The 19,077-nt window shown below is 33.3% G+C and overlaps 1 protein-coding gene across 1 annotated transcript in view; it reads right to left on the bottom strand.

Moving 5' to 3' along the window:
* Positions 1 to 5,097: 5,097 nt before the first annotated feature.
* The window catches only part of LOC149531291 (disease resistance protein Roq1-like), a 32,686-nt gene continuing 18,706 nt past the window's right edge, over positions 5,098 to 19,077 (bottom strand). Inside the window, exons 2-3 of the mRNA XM_089810827.1 lie at positions 6,179 to 8,104; positions 5,098 to 6,064 (exon numbers count right to left, since the gene is read on the bottom strand). Of these exons, the coding sequence (XP_089666953.1) occupies positions 5,647 to 6,064; positions 6,179 to 8,104 (2,344 nt within the window). The 3' untranslated portion in view covers positions 5,098 to 5,646. The remainder of the gene's footprint in view (positions 6,065 to 6,178; positions 8,105 to 19,077) is intronic.

The following is a 19,077-nucleotide window of genomic DNA, read 5'->3' as shown; positions in this document are numbered from 1 at the left end:
TTCATGTACTCACAGTTGCATGCAAACTTTGATGTTGTTATTTCTTGAGTTTCGTAAGTGGATAGGGAGATATGTTTTTGGAATCCTTCCTAAATAACCTCCCTCATTCAATCTAACCTCTTACTTATATGTCATCCATTGTATTGTCATGGGTCATGACCCCTCGACCCATGACTAGTTATTAATTATTTAATTACTAAGAATGTTAGTTTATGGGTAAAAAGTATAATTATTATATCAGCCAATACTATTATAAATATGGATTTTCATCAAAGCTAATATTGTACTATTATTATAATTGGTTATTATTATTTTTCTATTATTTTGTATTGGTAATAATTCAATGTAACATATCAAGTAATATTATGAAATTATATGATGTCCATGTAAATGGTCCATATTAAAATGGTTAATGAGCTACAATAGTTTATTAAAAATGAATTGAACATCAATTTTTATTAAAGTAAAACTAATATTTACAATAGTCATATGATGTTATGGGGTTATGACACTATTGCATGAAATTTGAGAATGTAACCCATGAAAATTATAGACTAGCCAAAACATCATACATGTTTTAAAGTATTTTTCAAAATGATCTTTAACTATATTTTATATTTTAGAATTTGTATGAGAGTGCATAATATTTTAGATCTTGTGATAATAAGAATGTTTATTTTTAAATAAAATATAAATTAAGAGAATTAAAAGAAAAAATAAAACAAGAGTATTAATGTCTATTTATGATTACTTTCTTTTATCTTATTATATAAATAAATTGAACTATTTTTTGTTAAACAAATCTTATGAAAGTATAATATTTTGGATTTTAATTTCTCTCATTTAATAGTTGAAAACTTAAGTTGGGGTTATGGATCTTATAAGAATTATTCTTTATTTCAATTTTTATTAGGGTTATAGGTTTCGATGAAAATTTTGTAAGACTTCTTTGGTTTTTTTATTTTCTAGTGGCTTTCGGATGACCCATTGAAAAAATCATAATTTTAGAATTTATAAAAATTGAATTTTATTCTTCTCAATCTCAACTTTAATGGTTTGACAAGTTTCTATTTTTATTTCTTGTAGATCATATGGTTCATAGATTCACATCCATTTTCCATTTTATATATATGTTCATTGATATTTTGAACATGTAAGCAACATTGTCAATTACTATTTATTAAGATGATAGACTTATATGTGGAATCTTTTCTCCTGGAAATGCATTTTTTCTCCAAAAAATTGTCAATCTTTACAGGATTTTAGCTTTTCAATTCAAAAAACACTTAAGCATTTTTCAATTAGTTTAGAAAGTTTCCTTGTTTCATTCCATTCTTATGCATGTTTTCCTTGGAAATTCTAAATTATGTAGTTGAGAATTTGCAGATCTTTTAGAACAGAAATAGAATGAATACTATTCAAGAATCGAGTTAAAAATTGAGGTACATTTCCATTTTATTTGATACTTGATACATTAAGTTTCTATAATCATACTTTACATTTTGCAATACTTCAACGATCTTCCAAGTAATAGCTTATGTTCTAAATTTTAGCTGAAAATGAAAATTTATATCTTTTACTCATGTTTGGCTGAAAATTAGATAGTTGCAAGAGAAATTTTTATGTATAGAAACATCTAATGGTTTCCATTTTTAGATCAAACTATGTCATATTGAAGGTTTCATGTAAGAAAATTGTTTTTCATTCAATCCATCAATATTTATGAGATTTAACTATATTTTAGAGATTTGCTTCCTCAAAAATCATAGAGGGAAAAACTAGAGAAATATAGAAAATTGGAAATTACTATCTATCTTCCTCCTATCCTCTCACTCTATAGTTATCTCTATTTCTATCTTTCTTTTCCTCCTTGATATTCCTTTTCTTCTCAATCTCCATCTCTACACCTTTCTTTATCTCATTACTCGCATTCTCTCTTACTCTTCCCTCTACACCCCTCCTTACTTTTATCATTATTTCTCCCTCTCCCCCATCTTCTAGTCCCCCTCTCACATGACTTAAAAATCATACACTGAGTATTGATTCCTAAGGTTAAAGTTTGAAATAGTTGAAGTTGATGTATCATTTTTACAAGATTATTTTCTCCTTAGTGTGTGATATTTAAGGGTAGCACTATCTCTCCATCTTCATCTATTAACATGAATTTTAGAAACCAAACCTTAATAAAAATAAGATAATTATTTTCTACTGTATCTATATTAAATTTCTAACTATATCTTAATGTCCCCCCATTTTTCCTTGCTATGATTAATTCATACTGACATTTAAAATTAATAAAAAATTTGCAAAGACCATTGTTCTCATATTTATTTGTGGGATCAAGCCATAGTATGTGCATGAATAATTATCTCCAAAATATGGCATGTCTTGGCAAGATACTACCCATTGATGGTTAGCATCTAGCCAAGATCATTGTGAAAATGTAGTGCCACAAAAATCTTAAGATTTTTAAAATCCCATGGAATACAAATATGGATTTTGTGTATAACTTGGAGTACTTCAGCATTTAGTGCTTGGTATATTTTCTAATGTATATCCAAATCTATGCATTGTTATTTCAAGTTTTCCCCTCTCTCTTTTCTTCTCATTTTGAGGAATTATTGATAGTTCCTAGAGGCTTAGTCTCTTTTTGGATCTCTCTCTAAACTATTGACACTTTTGGTGGCTTGGTCCTTGTTTTGGACCCTTCTTTTTACTGCTAATAGTATGGGAAAGTTGGTCTTATTTTGATCCCATAAGGACACACACATCCTTATGCCTTCATCACTTTCAATTCTTCTTTTTGAGACATGGAGTTTCCTTAAAGTTAAATCCTTTGATGGACTGACTAGCATACCACCCACACTTGCTAGACCATTTGGTTCATATTTGATGGGGGTTTAATTAGTTTTATTTTTCTCTCGCATCATCTTGTATGATTTTCCCGCCTGAAAAACTCATATATAAGCAAACTTGGGGGCTTCATTTTCATATATTCAATTCCAAGATGACAAAATCTTTCTCTCAAGTCAAGATTTATGCCTTTTGCATTCAAGGAGTTCAAGTATTCAATATTTTCAAACATTTAAGAAAGGATATTTCCATCTAGCATTGAAGGATCCTTTGTGAGCATTTCATTTTCAAGATCTAGCTTATTGTTGGCCATCAAGGGAGGAGATCTACACTAAATTATGCATCATCTTCTTCATTGATACACATTTACATCCATGGCACCATGATAGGATAATGGTAGATCCATTGCAAAGTGTGGATATAGCCTACATTCCTAGTTCAAGATCTACAATACATTACATGCAAAATCCTTATTGACAATGGTTTCAAGAAAGAAAAATCCTAACATTTATCTTGTCTTTCAATCATTTACCTTTACATTTCTCATTTATGGTTAATTCATTAATGTAGGGCTTGACCTAGGCAAGCCCTCACAAACTTTAAACGCAAAACCCTTCTTCTCTATGTTTATTTATAGGATGTTAGTCAGACCTTATAGATCTAGAACCTACTCCTCGGGAGCTTTCTAGAGAAGTTCATTATAGAGTCACTAGGTTACATCAATCTAGTTGTAGGATGCCCTTCCAAGTCAACCTAGACCTTTAGTGCCCTTTTGCAAGAAGATTTTTGAAGTTTGTTCCTTTCATCATTTTATTCTAAGATCTGTGATCAGATATTCATAAAAGGGTTCAAATACATGACTTTTAGAGTTAAAATACATCTTCCTTTATGCATTTCAAGGTGAGTCTTTCATATTTTGTTTTCCTTCATATCGTCACTTTACATATATATCTTAATTGGGCTAATTTTCTATACATAACATCAAGATTTACTTTATTTAATAAATTGGCTCAATTTCACATTATCCTTTCAAGGGCCAAAGAGTACATTTCCTTGTATTGCATTCCTCTCTATAATTTGAATTTAGTATTGGCACCCTTCTTCCTTAGGGTTCTAGCTAATCTTATTTGGACCATAAGTGGAATCATATTTGTAGATTCCACTCTTTCCCTTCAATACATATTTGAATGGCTTAGTGACCCTGAATTAGGGAGACTTACAATCCTATTAAAATGCCTCCCTATTTCCCCTAAATAGGGATCACAACTAATGACAAGGGTACAAAAATAATACATGATTTATATTCATATTACAAGACATATTTCTACAATAGTAATATAATAATGTCATTTAATATATATAACATTATCAACATAACTCTGGCACCTTTCAAAGGCCCAAATGCTAATATTTATATTAAACATAATTTTTATTCAAAAGTATAATAAACAGTTAACACAATTAACACAATTATCAGACAAGAAAACCCTTAAATACATGTAGATTAATGTGTAATGCATCACCCTCCTCCCACCTTTAAGACAAGGTTGCCCTCAAAGGCTCTTTCGAAGTAGTGTAGATTCACCCTCACTTGTGTAGCTGATGATTGTACAAATTTTAATTAGTTATGCCTTTGTATTCACTAACGTAAAATAGTATTCTTTATCTCGACGGAGTTTTTTTACTTTTGTGTTTCACATGCAGGATATCCTGGCACAATATAACAGCTCCAACTAAAGAGTATAAAATAGTATTCTTTATCTCAAAGAAGGTTTTAAAATTTTGTATTTCAATACGGCAACATATGCAAGAAATCCTAGCACAGTATTACTGCACCAACTAAAGATTGATGACTGCTTGAAATAGTTGTGATATTACTTTTGATGATTATTGAATAATCTGACTTGTCCATCACGTTGGACATGGGTATAACATGCCTTTAATTTGAGTTTAGAACCATCAATGAAAGAGTCAATTGACTATGAGATGATTTATTTTCTAACCATGTTGTACAGATCCTAGACTGCAAATAAAGTTCTTTTTATTTTTCTAACCATGTTGTACAGATCCTAGACTGCAAATAAAGTTCTTTTTATTGATCTCGCCTATTCCAAGGAGTAGATCGATGCAGAGATTTGCTTACACAGATGCCATGTCCTAAAATATTAATGTTGAAGACTTGTAATGCTTTTTGATATAAATTCTATTGATATGAGCTCTCTGGAAACATTGCTAGTTATTAGATCAGAAAACCTGTCATAGTCCACAAATATGAGCAATGAACCATGAACCGTGAACACTTGTTAAAATGCAAAAGTATTGAGAGTTTACACATTGGATTGTGTTTTTGTTCTAACCATTTCATTTGGCAGTGAACAAGGTAGTATAAGGAGATGGACTGTGGTGAAGGGGCATGTGGGATGGTAAATGTCCCTACAACTGCCACCCACTTCTCCAAGCGTCATGACCATAAAGAAGAGTTAAATGGAAACAAGTCAATCCACACTGAAAGAGTCCAGCTGAACCAATATTTACATGCAGAAATGTGACCACCTGAACTTTCTAAAACCTGGCATTGCCTTAACTTTTACCATTGTCACATATGGATTCAATCTTGAGCTGTACAAGTACGTCTTTCTATATTTGTTCTTAAACCTATCAATAGAAATGTCACCATCAACGCATTCAAGTTTTAAAATCATTGAATATCTACCATACATCACTATAGCTAAACCATTGGACCTCATCTGATACAAGTGCTATTTATACACACTACATTTGTGTTTTTATAATTTAATGTTGACTTCTAAAGTCCATTAAAATATTGTATAACATGTCGCCGGATAAGCTGTTCAACAGAATTTTCTTGTAATCTAGATATGCACCTCTATAGAAAAAAGGTTCGCAACCTGCCATCTCAATATGATCGTAAGAGAATGGAATAATTAGGCTGCTCGAGGCGAACATAGCTGAAATCCTATTCTCCCATGTACCTGAAACATCATCGTTTTCGTCAACTATAAGAACTATAATATCGCTGCTCGAAATTGCCTCTCCGGTTACGTCATCTTCCCAGCCTCTGCATATGCTAAGTGACCTCGTGGGCAACGATTCATAAAGCCGATCAGCCGGATATGTTTCCTCATCCGGAGGAAACCCCAGGTAGACATTGATATCCTTATGCTTTAAGCTACTTAATCCGGTGTCCGATCTGTAAATAATACTTATGATCATTTAAAGAAAATAATATCAAGCAGTATACAAAATTAAAGTTATTTCAAAATTTTCAAAAAGACAAATGCGATTACGGAATTGTATTTTTAACCTGTTTAACTTCCTCAAAGTAGCTAACTTGACAAGTACATCTTCAAAGCTTCCAAGACCTGAGCAGCCCTGAAAGTTTAAAAACCTCAGCTGAGTCATCTTGCTCAACGTGTAAGGAAGGCTTTTTAAGCGTGAACAACCAGCTAAGACCAAGAAACGGAGTTGTGCCATGTCGCCCATTGTGTTGGGAAGAACACTTAATCCTCTACATTGCGCCACGTGCAAAGCTTGCAATTCACCTAAATTACTTATCGTTTCAGGAAGGCTTTTTAGACATGTGCACCGGCACACACACAAAAATATTAGCCGCTTCAAGTCGCCCACAGTATCAGGAATCCTTTTTAAGCTTGTACACCCGCACAAATGGAGCACCTCGAGTCTTGACAAATTTCCGAGAGTATCTGGAAGAGTTGTGAGAGCTGGACAATCCCTCAGATTGAAACGTTGGAGGTTTACTAAGCAATTACCAAATCCGTTCGGAAGAGTTGTGAGAGATGCACAATCCCATATACACAACCGATGGAGGTTCACTAAGCTGTTGACCGTGTTTGGGATTGTCTTGATACTCGCACACTGCTTTAGACTAAAGATCCTTAGCTCAGACCAACTTTTGACCTGGATTCTCTGTCTTACTATTCTCCATATATTACTATCACTTAAAAATTCACAATTGCTGATTATTATCCATATCAAATTCGGAGCCTGATCTCTAATGTTGTCCGCTATTACAGCATCATACAGAGAAAGGTACTGCAGCTCAGGCATGCTTTGCAGTCTGAAAGGTTCTCTTCCGTTCTCCCCATTATAGACAAGCATATTCACTCCCTGTAGTCTGTCTGCGTTCAAATCTCTACGTGGACTACTCATACGCAACCACACTCGGCCATTATTATCAAGCTCTTTTTGAATTCGTATTCCCATCTGCTGCACAAGGGCATGCATGTCGAGGTAATCAGCTGAGCCGCTGGTGTTTATAAGCATTTTTAGGGAAAGATTCTTAATGCTAGTGTGAACTTCATGTGGGTGTAACACTTTCCAAAAAACAACGGCTTCTTTTTCCTTCTCACCAACAAGGCAACAAGCTATGTCCAGAAAGATTTTCTTCTCAATTTCATTAAGTCCGTCGTAACTGATTCGGAGGACTGTGAATATGTCTGGATTGCCTAGAATGTTCATGACAGCTTCTTTCCAGCATTCCATGTCGCCGGGATCCTTCTTATCAGAGAGATGTGCTCCCATGACTATTAATGCGAGTGGAATCCCCCAACAGGCATTTGCAATTCTTCTAGAAAGCTCTTCATAGGGTTTCTCCGGGAATGTCCTAGAGAAAGCATGACAACTAAACAATTGGAGAGCTTCCTCCTCTAAAAGCCCATTCATGTTATGGGCTGATTTGACATCGGCAAGATGGAGAATGTGGCGGTCTCGGGAGATAATGACGAGTCTGCTGCCAGGGCCAAACCAATCCCCATTCAAAGCATCTAGTTGCTGCATATCATTCACATCGTCCAAAATAACAAGGGCCCGAACTCCTCGCAATCTATCTCTCATCAGCACTTTTCCTGCATCAATACTTGAAACTTCTCCGTTGTACTTCACCAAATCCCTTAGAATTCTTCGCTGCAAGGCCTCAAGTGTAGTGCCCTTCTTTTTTCTACCTCCAATGTCGAAGAGAAAGCAACATTCGTCAAAGCTGCCTTGAATCTCATTGTAAACAGCCTTGGCCAAGGTGGTTTTTCCAACACCGCCTAAGCCGATGATTCCCACCTTCAATGTTGTGTTCTTCGAACTCAGATCTAAAAGGTTGACTAGCTCCCGTTTACTCCTTTCCAGTCCAGTGGGATGCATGGCAACGTCCAGTTGGACATTCTTCTGCAAGGTGTCCAACACGTCTTTCACAACTCTTTTTACTAACCTTGCTTCATATCTGCAAAATCATGACCTTGCACAAGTTACACTTTACCATGCAAATTTAGGGTTGTTCCTTATTTGGGAATTGAGTAAATTTTTATCGTAAAAGATAGAAATTTATATAAATTTAAGAGTCCACGAACAGAGCTAGCTTATGTTAGTCAAAAGAGCTACAACACTCGCAAACAAAATTAGTGAAGAAAATTGAAAACCATAGGACGCAAACGAATTTGCAAACGTGAAAAACGTAAAACTTCATATTTTTATATGATAAGCCCATTATAATGACGACTGACACTTTTACATAAAACTGAAAATGTTTAAAAAACAATCAGGGAATAGTTATAATTAGCAGAACAGATTAGATTGATTTTGAAGCTTTAAAATTTAGTTATAGATAATTAAATTAAAAATAAAAAATCTAGCCAATTTCATCACAAATATGTATGCTTTATTTACTCATTAGTTTATACTTTTGATGTATTTATTGTTGGAAGGCATAATTTCTTACACACCGCTCAAAATGGTATTTTATTTTTGCTGTTCACTGAAGTCCTTGTTGGCCAAATAAACATGCAACTTCATGGTTTGAATGCCTCATCTCCAAGTTCATCGCTTTTATAGAAGTCATTGTTGTTTACCATGTCTTTACAAGAGAAGTGCACTGAATAAAGATTTATATGTAAATTGATCTACTTCATAAAGTAGTGTATTTCGATGTCTTCTTTGACTTTGGGATTAGATTACATAGTTTGCGTGAGTTTAAAACCAAAAAGACTATTGTTTGAATTTCCAAGATTTCCCATCATCGATGGAAAGAGGCTTTTATAAACAAAGACTTTATTTTGTGTAAACTGATCAATAAAATTCAGAGGTTTGTCTTGTGTATCATGTTGTAGTACTTATATTGTGTATTGCTCTATTTATTTATTTATTAATTAATTGAAAATATAGAATATATTATATATTTTTTCTAAAATTGAATAAAAGTATTTGAATTGGCAAACTCACCTTCTCTCATTGGCAAGGAGAGTGCAAGTGGTTCAAAAAGTCTTATCTGCTCATTGTGTCTATTTCTCCTCCACATGATTATTTGCCAACTACCAAAGTGATAGTTTTGAAATGATTATGAGAGATTTCTTATGGTTTGATGGGTTATGAAACAAAAAGAGGCATTGTGTCAAATGGGAATGGTGTAGTTTACCTAATAACAAGGGAGGATTGGGCATTAAAGACTTAAAATCTCAGGATATGGTGTTGGCATCAAAATGGATTATTCAAGATCTCTAAGTAGAAGAACCATGGAAGGTCTTTAGTTAGAAATAACATCTATAGACCAAGCTTAAAAAAAGGTAAAATGTGGATCAATGTCCCTTTATATGATAAGGTGTTTGGGAATTTTCAGTGGTCAATTTTTAGCTCCAAAGTCTTTCAATCCATCCAAAAGGCATGATCGTAGGCTAGAAACCTTATCCCATCCAGGGGAGATGGTGGTAATTCTCCTACTTATTATATTTTGCATAGATTAATTTGGTAAGGAGTAGAGACTAATGGAAAACATCTCACATTAACCTAAAGCTCCTCTACAAAAAATTGGTACAAGTATGGTATTTCTCCACTTAAAAATATAGTGGTTGATAATCGGCTAGGGTATTGGGATGAAATCTCAGACAAACATCATATCCCTAATGCTCAAAAAGAGACATATTCTAATATTGCTAAAGTTGTGGGCAACTTCATTCCTAGACATACTATCAATACTAATCAATTATTACCGTGGCCTAAATGGAAAGATGGTATTGAATTTAATACATTTTATACAAAGAAGATTTATAATATGTTAAAGGATGATTCTTCTACTTTTCACAGAGTCAACCATGGCTAAGGGATGGGGTGGTTGGTCTATAGGTGGCACTTTATCTTTCACTTTTTCTGGTATTCTCTTTGTGAACCAATTTTTATTTTATTTTAGATGGCTCTTGCTGCCAAGGAAACTTGTTATACAAAATACACTACCTCATGGTTTAGGTATTCCCCTTATTTGTGGGGTTTTTTCTATTCCTAAAACTTTTGAGTATTTTTTTTTTTAATGTAGTTATGCCTATGGTGTTTGGTCCATTTTCTTTGGGTCACCCATTGTTTGGAATAGTACACCTAGTCTTTCGTGGAGTGAAATGTTTGTTGGTTTTGTAGAATCCTTGAATTTAAAAAATAACACTTTTTGGTTTGTTCTAACATGTGAGATTCTATGGCTCTCTTGGAAGGATCAAAATAGAGAGGTTTTTCAAAAGATAAGGAGACACCTTACTAAGTTTGGATGCAAATTCATACATTTTTAAATCATGTCACAGGTTACTATTTCTCTTGAAATTTTCAAGTAAATATTTATGACATTGATGCAAGAATGCCAAATCATGACTCACAAGGAGCACATAGTTTCATACCAATACTTACTCTATCCACAAAGACATGCTCAACCAAAGGGGGCTTGATAATTTGAACTAGTTAATCAAAATTTAATGCATTAAGGACAAACTTTCTGATGCCAACAAGTTGTCGGGTATGTGCAGGATCATGGTGTACCAAACTATGGCCTTAAGTGGCAGTGAAAAACCAGAAAATCAGGGTTATGTCAACTTGACACATAATTTTAAAGTGGTTCTGGACTTTATATCAAAAAGTTGTAAGAAAATAATTTGTAGGAAATTGAATCTAGTTTCTAAACTACAAGGCCTTATTTGGAGAAAAAATTATTTGATTGGTCAAAAGTTTGGATTTTAATATAGTACTACAAAAATTTCAGGGCAAAAATAAAAAGTAGGTGTATGTCTGACCACCTTAATCATAATCAAATGATAATATTTTTAAATATAATTTTAGATATAAAAAGTAGACTCATGCCTGGATGTGACACATATTTTTGGCAATTTTTATTCCAAATAAATAATTAATTATGAATTTTCTACTATACTATTTTCTGAATTAAAAAACTCCCGTGTCTGACCACCTTAACTAGTTCAAAAAAAATCAAAATTAAGTTTTTTTTTTTTTTTTTTTTTTTTCTGATACTAATCAAAGCATAGAATGTGACGCATCTTTTGGATTTCACAAATCTTATACGGTTTGAAAGTTATAGCTATTTTTCAACCAGTATGTCAATCGGCACTTTGTAGCTAACTCCATTAGAAAATAAGTAATAATTACTTACTGAACTCATAATTTGACAAAACTTACATTTATAAAAAGCTAAGAACATTCTTAAGAAACCCTTTTCATTACATCAAATTTTGGTTAAAAAAAAGTCGTCAGCTACATGCTTGAAGTAAAAAACACATAAGAACATGCCAAAAACACATTTTCGGGATGTTTTAAAGATGACCATATAAGGTTGGTATTGAAAGATATAGTATGAATTATAAAGGTATTAATTGTTTTCATTTAGTATCAGGATGGGTGGGAAAAAAGTGGGAATAGATTTTGAAATTCTTTGAGGCATTTCAGAACTACATATTTTTCAGATTGCCACTTTTTGGCACACCATGATCCTACACATACCCTGTCTTAGGTTATAATAGTGTCTAGACCTAATAACAATGGTGGAAGACAATCTTCTATCAATTGATTAGAAAGATACCTTTCACAAAAAAAAATGCCTATGGTGACCATATTTACATGTGACCCAAAGAAAATGTTTGGGTCACCTATGGTGTTTTTTTGTCCTATTTACATTGAAAATGCCAATATTTACATGTGAATAAACTGAAAAAAAAACATAGCAATAACACAATGCAACTCATAACACCATTATTTGTTAACTATGGAAACCTTGGCCAACGAAAAACTCTAGTGGAGATGGTACCCACAAAATGATCCACTAATCAAAAGTATCTTGTGAAAGATATTGATTACATCAAGTTTGCATCACAAAATAATAGCATTACAATATCTAAAGTTATGTCATTTATACAATGTATTATGTTTTTTTGGGCTTCGTGTCTTCACGCATGTCCCAAAATACAAAACAATAATTTCCTTACTTAGGGTTAATATCTACGATGTCATCACTCATGGGTTAAGTAATTGTTTTGGTAAAAACAACAATTCCTTAACTTAAAATATTCCTTTCCTTATCTCTATTTTGTCCTGCATATGCCTACCTACCATCACTAAATCCTTGTTATATGTGTTTGTACTACTCATAATGACTCACATACATTGGTATTGTATCCTAACACTTGTTCCATTTCCAAGTAATTGCACATGTGCCAAAATGTAGTCTAGTAACTTTTCAAGCTAAAAAAGTATTTGTGCCAATAGATAAACTCTACAATACTTAGACAAATTTCTATGTCTTTCAACCAAAACTATATCTTCATAATATGTTGACTTTAGACAAATAATATGTTTCCATAAATGAAAACCTTAATGCATTTTCATATTCTCCTCTTATCTAAAATTCTAGCAATCATCCCCTTTGGCATTGATGGCAACATATGAAAAAATAGGCTAAGTCTTGAAACTCAAAAAATTCAAAGTTTGTGAAGCTCTTCACATGGCCATACGAAATTTCAAAATTTGGATCATTTTCTATTTATATACCATCTTTACATACTTATATCTCCTTATTACAATATTACTCCCTCCCCCCACCAGCACTTTGATTATGCTCTACCTTATAATTCCTCATACATATAACATATACAATTTTCCATACAATCACTCCTCCTTTGACATCAATAACAAAGGTGAGAAAAAAACTATATACAAGTCAAAAATTTGGATCTAGCTTTCTTCATTCATGCAGACTAGTTTGATATGCATTTAATACAATTAGTAAAGTTTGTCTTCAGGTTCTTGAATTCTTTGTCCCATGTGTCTTGGAAATTTTTATATATACTAATAAGAGTGAACAATCCATAAGAGACTACTTCAACTACATTCAAGTTTGAATTTAAAAAAAAATTCTTATAAGATGCCTTATCTTTAAGGCATTCATCTAGCATCTTCTATGCAAGGAAGAATTTAGAGAGGCTATGAGCATAGCTAGAGAGATGAAAGCAAGTTGGTGGTCTAAAAGCTTAATTTCAAAACCATTAGCAATTAAAAGTGTATTTGTCGAGGGAGTTACACTTACAATTCCATCTGTGCAGTCACCTATTGCATCAAACTTGTTAGAGTGGGGTTTTCATTGCATCAAAAGATTGATTTGTCAATGGTTGATACAACTACTTAACTTACAGTACACAAGAGGTGGTTAAGCCCTTGTCATGAATCCTGAGGGGATCACTAAACATTTTTCCAACAATCTCCCCCTCAATGTTACCTGAGGGTATGAGGATTTCAACCTGTGACCAAGCTTTGATAGCACTTGTTCATACCTATTTCCTTCAATATTTCACTTATTTTCTTTTCAACTTTCTTCTTACTGTCCTTGTTATGCAACTAACTATCCACTTCCCTCACTTTTTCTTTATAGGTGCCCCATCTAGGACACTCTTCATCCTTCTTAGATTCCAGAATTATCTTCACATAACCTTCAATCAATTCCTTTGTCATTTCATATCCCATAGGGCCAATGAATTTGACTCTTATCTCTACTCCCTCCATATCTTTCAAATTTTCCTCAACCATGAAACATATCTCATCTTTGTATTTTTCTACTATGGGAAATGGAATCCTGAATCTTTGTTTCATCTTTCCTTGGATTTTTTTTAGCATTCTAGGTATGTCTTATTTGTTTCTTTCTTCAGGTTATTTTCTATTGTAGTATGTAATTAATTCCATAGTACATTTGTTAGAGTTCCATTCATAATCAAGTATTCCATCAAATTTCCTTATCACTTCAAAGAACAAATGTGTCAACAAAGACTCAAATCTGAATGTTGTATTTTTGGTTTTCTTCATTTTGTCTATGTTGTCAACTAACTGTTGCCTAAGAATTTCACACATGTTAACTCATTCTTTTCCCATGGTCATCATGAATGTTGTATGGATGAATCCAGTAGGTATAGAGTTCATTCTTATATTGTAGTTCATCTTGTAGCCAATTATTTTACAAATCAACCTTGCATCAACTTGTTTGACCTTGTCTACTTTCATGTTTCTTTCATCATATGTTGATCTAGTATTGGTTTTTGCTAATTTCTTAACATACTTTTTTTTTACTGGGTTACTACCTTCATTGCTTAATCCGGTCAACTTGTGAAACATGTTATTGTTAATCATTATTGAAATTTCTCCCATCCAAAATATGTCCTCATTAATTCAGCTTAGAATTATCCTTGTCTAGTCATGTTGGTCAAACTCCTCAAAGAACATATTCCTAGTAATGTTTAGGTTTTCCAAATGCTCAAACCCTTGTTTGAATGTTAGGTTATCATTATATAATACGGTCATGTCATGATGAATATCATTATCTCCAATTATCTTGAACTTCTAGTGTATGTATGCCTAGATATCCTCTATGTGTAACACTCTTCTGGGTACTTGGGAAAATGCACCTGAAGGATCATCATCAACAGAAATGTATGAGTGTTTCTTAAACATATATCTAGGCCTTTCACTCACATCACATATAGTTGGGGTTTCCATATTTTCAAATTAAAACCTTCAAATTACAACAGTGCAAGCAATTAATTCCTTTAAAATTCATGGAATCGAGGCTCATAAAACTTTCTTTCAATTTTCTTTGATACACTTCAATTTTATCTCATATTTTCTTCTTTATGCTCCTTAATTTATTGCATGACCAAACAGTACACAAAAATCCAATTTCAATGTTTATATCCTTTACAATTAATTATGCAAATACACATGCTTCAAAAGTCCATTCTTATTTACTAAAGAAGTTGTTTGTCTTTGCACACTCACATATCAACTCAAAATCTTATACACAGTTAGTTGTATCCTCCTTACACCTATATCTACCTCATATTAATCGAGCCATCTCACAAACCTTAATTCTTTCTCTAAGGGTTCAAATAATTTTTTGATGTTATTATCCTTATAATTCTCTAATGGAATGATTGCTTGGATCGATAAATGTTTGTTTCAAACTATTATTGACTTCAACTTATTCTTAGGTGTTTCACTTGACTTCTTCTCTACCCAAATTTGGGAACTTTCTTGACTCTTAGCTTTAACAAATGTTTCATTGAAGTTCTCTACAAGCTCTTGAACATTTTCCTTTCAACTAACAGTATTATTCTCATTCTTTCTAGCATTGTTCATATTCCTTCTCAAGTTTGGTGTTTGTATGTTGTTCCTTGTAACTACCCCAACTACTTATAACTTCAACAAACACCTAGTTCTTTTACAATTTAGATGTTTGAGATTTTGTCAAACACTTTGTAAGCAAGCTCTGATACCACTACAATAATCCCAATGGGTTATAACTTTGAGAAATACCAAATTCTTTAATGATTCACTCATTTGAAATTTTGTCAAACACTTTGGAAACAAGCTCTAATACTACTGTAATATCCCTTGAAATTCTGATTTTTTGTTTTTGATTTCTTAACCTAAGAATTTTGTGAAACAATTTATACATAAGGAATATATTTCAAATCTAAATTCTAATATATTTCTAAATGCCAAAATTTAATTAATATTCTTGCAAATAACTCCAAAACATCTAACAATGAAGATGAAAATGTTTTTGTATTTTTTGAAACATATAACATTGGTTACAAATGAGACAATATGGATCTACAACAACAAGAAATTAAGGTATCAATGTCATGTCCCCTTTTCAAATAATTAAAAATAATAATCTTTGCTAAGGCAGGCAGGCTCAAAAAGGTGAAGTTTTGGCAAAAGGGACTAATCTTTGGAAACCAATGAACAAATAAATGAAAATTATTATTAAAATATATTTTATTAACCCCTCTTGGTCATGAGTTAGGGTTATGTCCTCTTTTAAGGGATTTGGAGGCATTTTGGGCTCATTCCAGAACTTGATTTTTGCTCATTGCTTTGTTGTTCTTCAAAGGCTGCCAAACCTGTGGAGAAGGACACCCAAGGACAGCAGTTTGCAGGTTTCAAGGAAGGCTAAGGACTAGATTTTAAAGCCATTCCATGTGCAAGCTCATGTAGAGTTTTCCCTTGTGCTGAATAGTGCAAATTTGTGAGTTTTCGAGTGTGTTTTTGTAAGAGTTTGGTGTTTCTGGTTGAGTATATTTCATATCAGTTTGGGTGTCTACTATATTTCAGACATTTAGATGTTCAAATAGAGCTTAATATATTTATTGGATCATGGTTATACTTTTTTGATAGATTATTAGTATTTTTGGGGTGTTTCCGGGCTATTTTGTATTATTTTTGGGAGCCCAATGAGCATTATTTTTGTCCTCCATTTGGGAACTGTTGTGTAAACTCTATATAGATCTAGAAATTTCATTTTGTAGGCTGTTGTGCTGGTGAAATTTCTGTAAAAATTTTCACTTTCAGATTTATTAATAATATGTGAAGCTGTGAAGTTTTTGGCACTATTTCGAGCATACCCGATTTGGATTTTATTGAGAAATTGATGGATCTTTGAAATATTGGTTGTTTGATTTTAAAAATCTGATTAGAGGCGTTAAATATAATATAAAATCAGAAAGGGAACATTTTAGTTGTATTAGAGCTATGATCTTGCTAGCCTAAGGGTTTGTAGAAGTTTGCATGCAACTAAGTGAAAGAGAAAAGAGATATTCACAGGGAGAAAAGAATAAAGAAATTTTGATCAAACCTCTAGTTAAAAGTAAAAGTACAAAATCAAAGGAAGGAAAAAGTATGGCTGACCCAGATGAGATGGCGAAGAAATTCTTCCAAGACATCCAGAATACTCGAAAGCAAATAGTGGATAGTTTGGCAAAAACTAGAGAGGCTTTGCGAATATTGACAGAAAAACTATAAGGAGTTGCATCTACTAATGATAAAAGGAGCACTTCAGAGGATCCAAGAAATCTAAAACCCACGCCCTCTAAATCAACAAAAACTATTTTCTTGCCTTCAGATGAACCACCTGTAACCTCTTCCACAGGATTAAGGGCTACTTACAATGGCTTAGATGATGACTTTCAAAGTTTGATTCCTTTTAGAGAATATGTGGATATGATGAATACTTTTATGCCCAAGAAAGAGTACAGGAGGGAGCATGACATAAGTGGAAGAGAGCTCAAAAATAAAATAAGCAAGTTTACAGCACCTACTTTTGATAGAACAAATAAAATTTCAGCTAGAGCATGGCTACAAAAATTATAGACCTTCTTCACACTTAACCCCATGAAGGACAATGATGCTATTCAATTTGCAAGTCTACACTTGGAAGATGCAACCTATGATTGGTGGTATCATGGAATGACTACTCAAGGTCATGATTAGGTAACTACTTTTGATGATTTCAATCAAAGAGTGATAGATAGATTTGACCTCAAGGATGATGAAGAGTATTTTAAAGAATTATCAAAGTCGAAGCAAACCAAATCAGTTAATGAGTATATACAAGAGTTTCAAAAGGTGCCTATTATGGTACTTGATATGACTGAAAAGAGGACTTTTTATCTTTGTCTTGATGGTTTGGAAGATTCTATTAAGGGTTTGGTTAAGGCTTTCTCACCCTCAACCTTACAGGAAGCTATCAAAAGAAGCTTGCAACTAGAAACTTGTGTGCCTATGAAACTAGTCACTAATCAAAAACCCCCAAATCTTTGGCAACATAAGGGGAATTTTCAAAAAAAGACTTCCAACACTACCACCAAAAGATGTGGTAAATGTGGCAAAAAATAAGGTAGATGAAGAGACTAGGAGTGAATTATGAAGGAAAAAGCATTGTTTCACTTGTAGAGAACCATGGATTCCAGGACACAGATGTTTGGGGAAAGGTCAAGTGCACTATATTGAAGTTGCTTCAAAATCTGATTCAGATGACCATGAGGAATTTCATGACACTAAGGAGGAGGAAGAAGAATAGAAAGAAAAAGAAATCAACAAGGATGGCACTTTAGCAGCATTATCAGGAGTCCTAAGATACCATCCCTCTCAAATTCGAGGGGTACTAGTAGGGCAAAGGTTGACAGTTCTTCTTGATAGTGGGCCAACTCACAATTTTATTAATGAGGGATTTATCATGAAAAGAGGGCTTAAAGTAGAAGATTTTGAGGGATTCAATGTTACTGTAGCTGATGGATTCACTATGCCTTGCACATGGGTGGTGAAACAACTCAAGATGACCTTAGGAGATTATGAGTTATGTGATGACTTCTATGTTGTTGGAAATGGGGAGATAGATCTTGTATTGGGTGTTCAATGGTTGCACTCTATTGGAGGCTATTACATGAACCATCAAACTATGGAGTTTAAATTTCATTCCAATGGGAAAGAAGTTTCATTGAGGGGTTTATCGAATGGAGCACCTAAGGTAGTCTCTACAAAGAGGATGGAGAGGACTTTTTGAAAAGGACAAGTAGCATGGGCAGCAGGAGTCATAATCCATCCAAAAAGCTCTCCAAAGAATCAAGGTAATTTCCATTTTGAGATTCAAAATATTCTTGATAAGCATAGTGTAGTTTTCAATGACTTGCCTCCAAGATTACCACTAGATAGAGGTTTTGAGCATGTTATAGAGTTAGAACAGGTTGCCAAACCAATTACAACAACCCCATACCACCATCCAAGAGGTTACAAGGAAGAAATTGAAAAAACTATTAAGGAACTCTTGAACATGGGATTCATAAGGCCTAGCTCTAGTCCATTTGCATTATTTATGGTACTTATCAAGAAAAAGGATGGTACAATGAGAATGTGTATAGACTATAGGGCTCTAAACAAGAAGACCATAAAAAATAGGTATCCCATACCATGCATAGATGAACTCATTGATGAGTTACATGGTGTTGTATACTTCTCAAAAATTTACTTAAGATTAGGGTACCATCAAATCCGAATCACGAGTGAAGATGTGGAAAAGACTGCTTTTAGACGTCACTATGGGCACTTTGAATTTCT

This window comes from Cupressus sempervirens, chromosome 11 (genome assembly GCF_028749045.1).
Source record: "Cupressus sempervirens isolate cs-2001-9-10 chromosome 11, ASM2874904v1, whole genome shotgun sequence".
Lineage (NCBI taxonomy): Eukaryota > Viridiplantae > Streptophyta > Pinopsida > Cupressales > Cupressaceae > Cupressus > Cupressus sempervirens.
The sequence above is the reverse complement of the archived record's forward strand: the minus strand, read 5'-3'. Positions and strand labels throughout refer to the sequence as shown.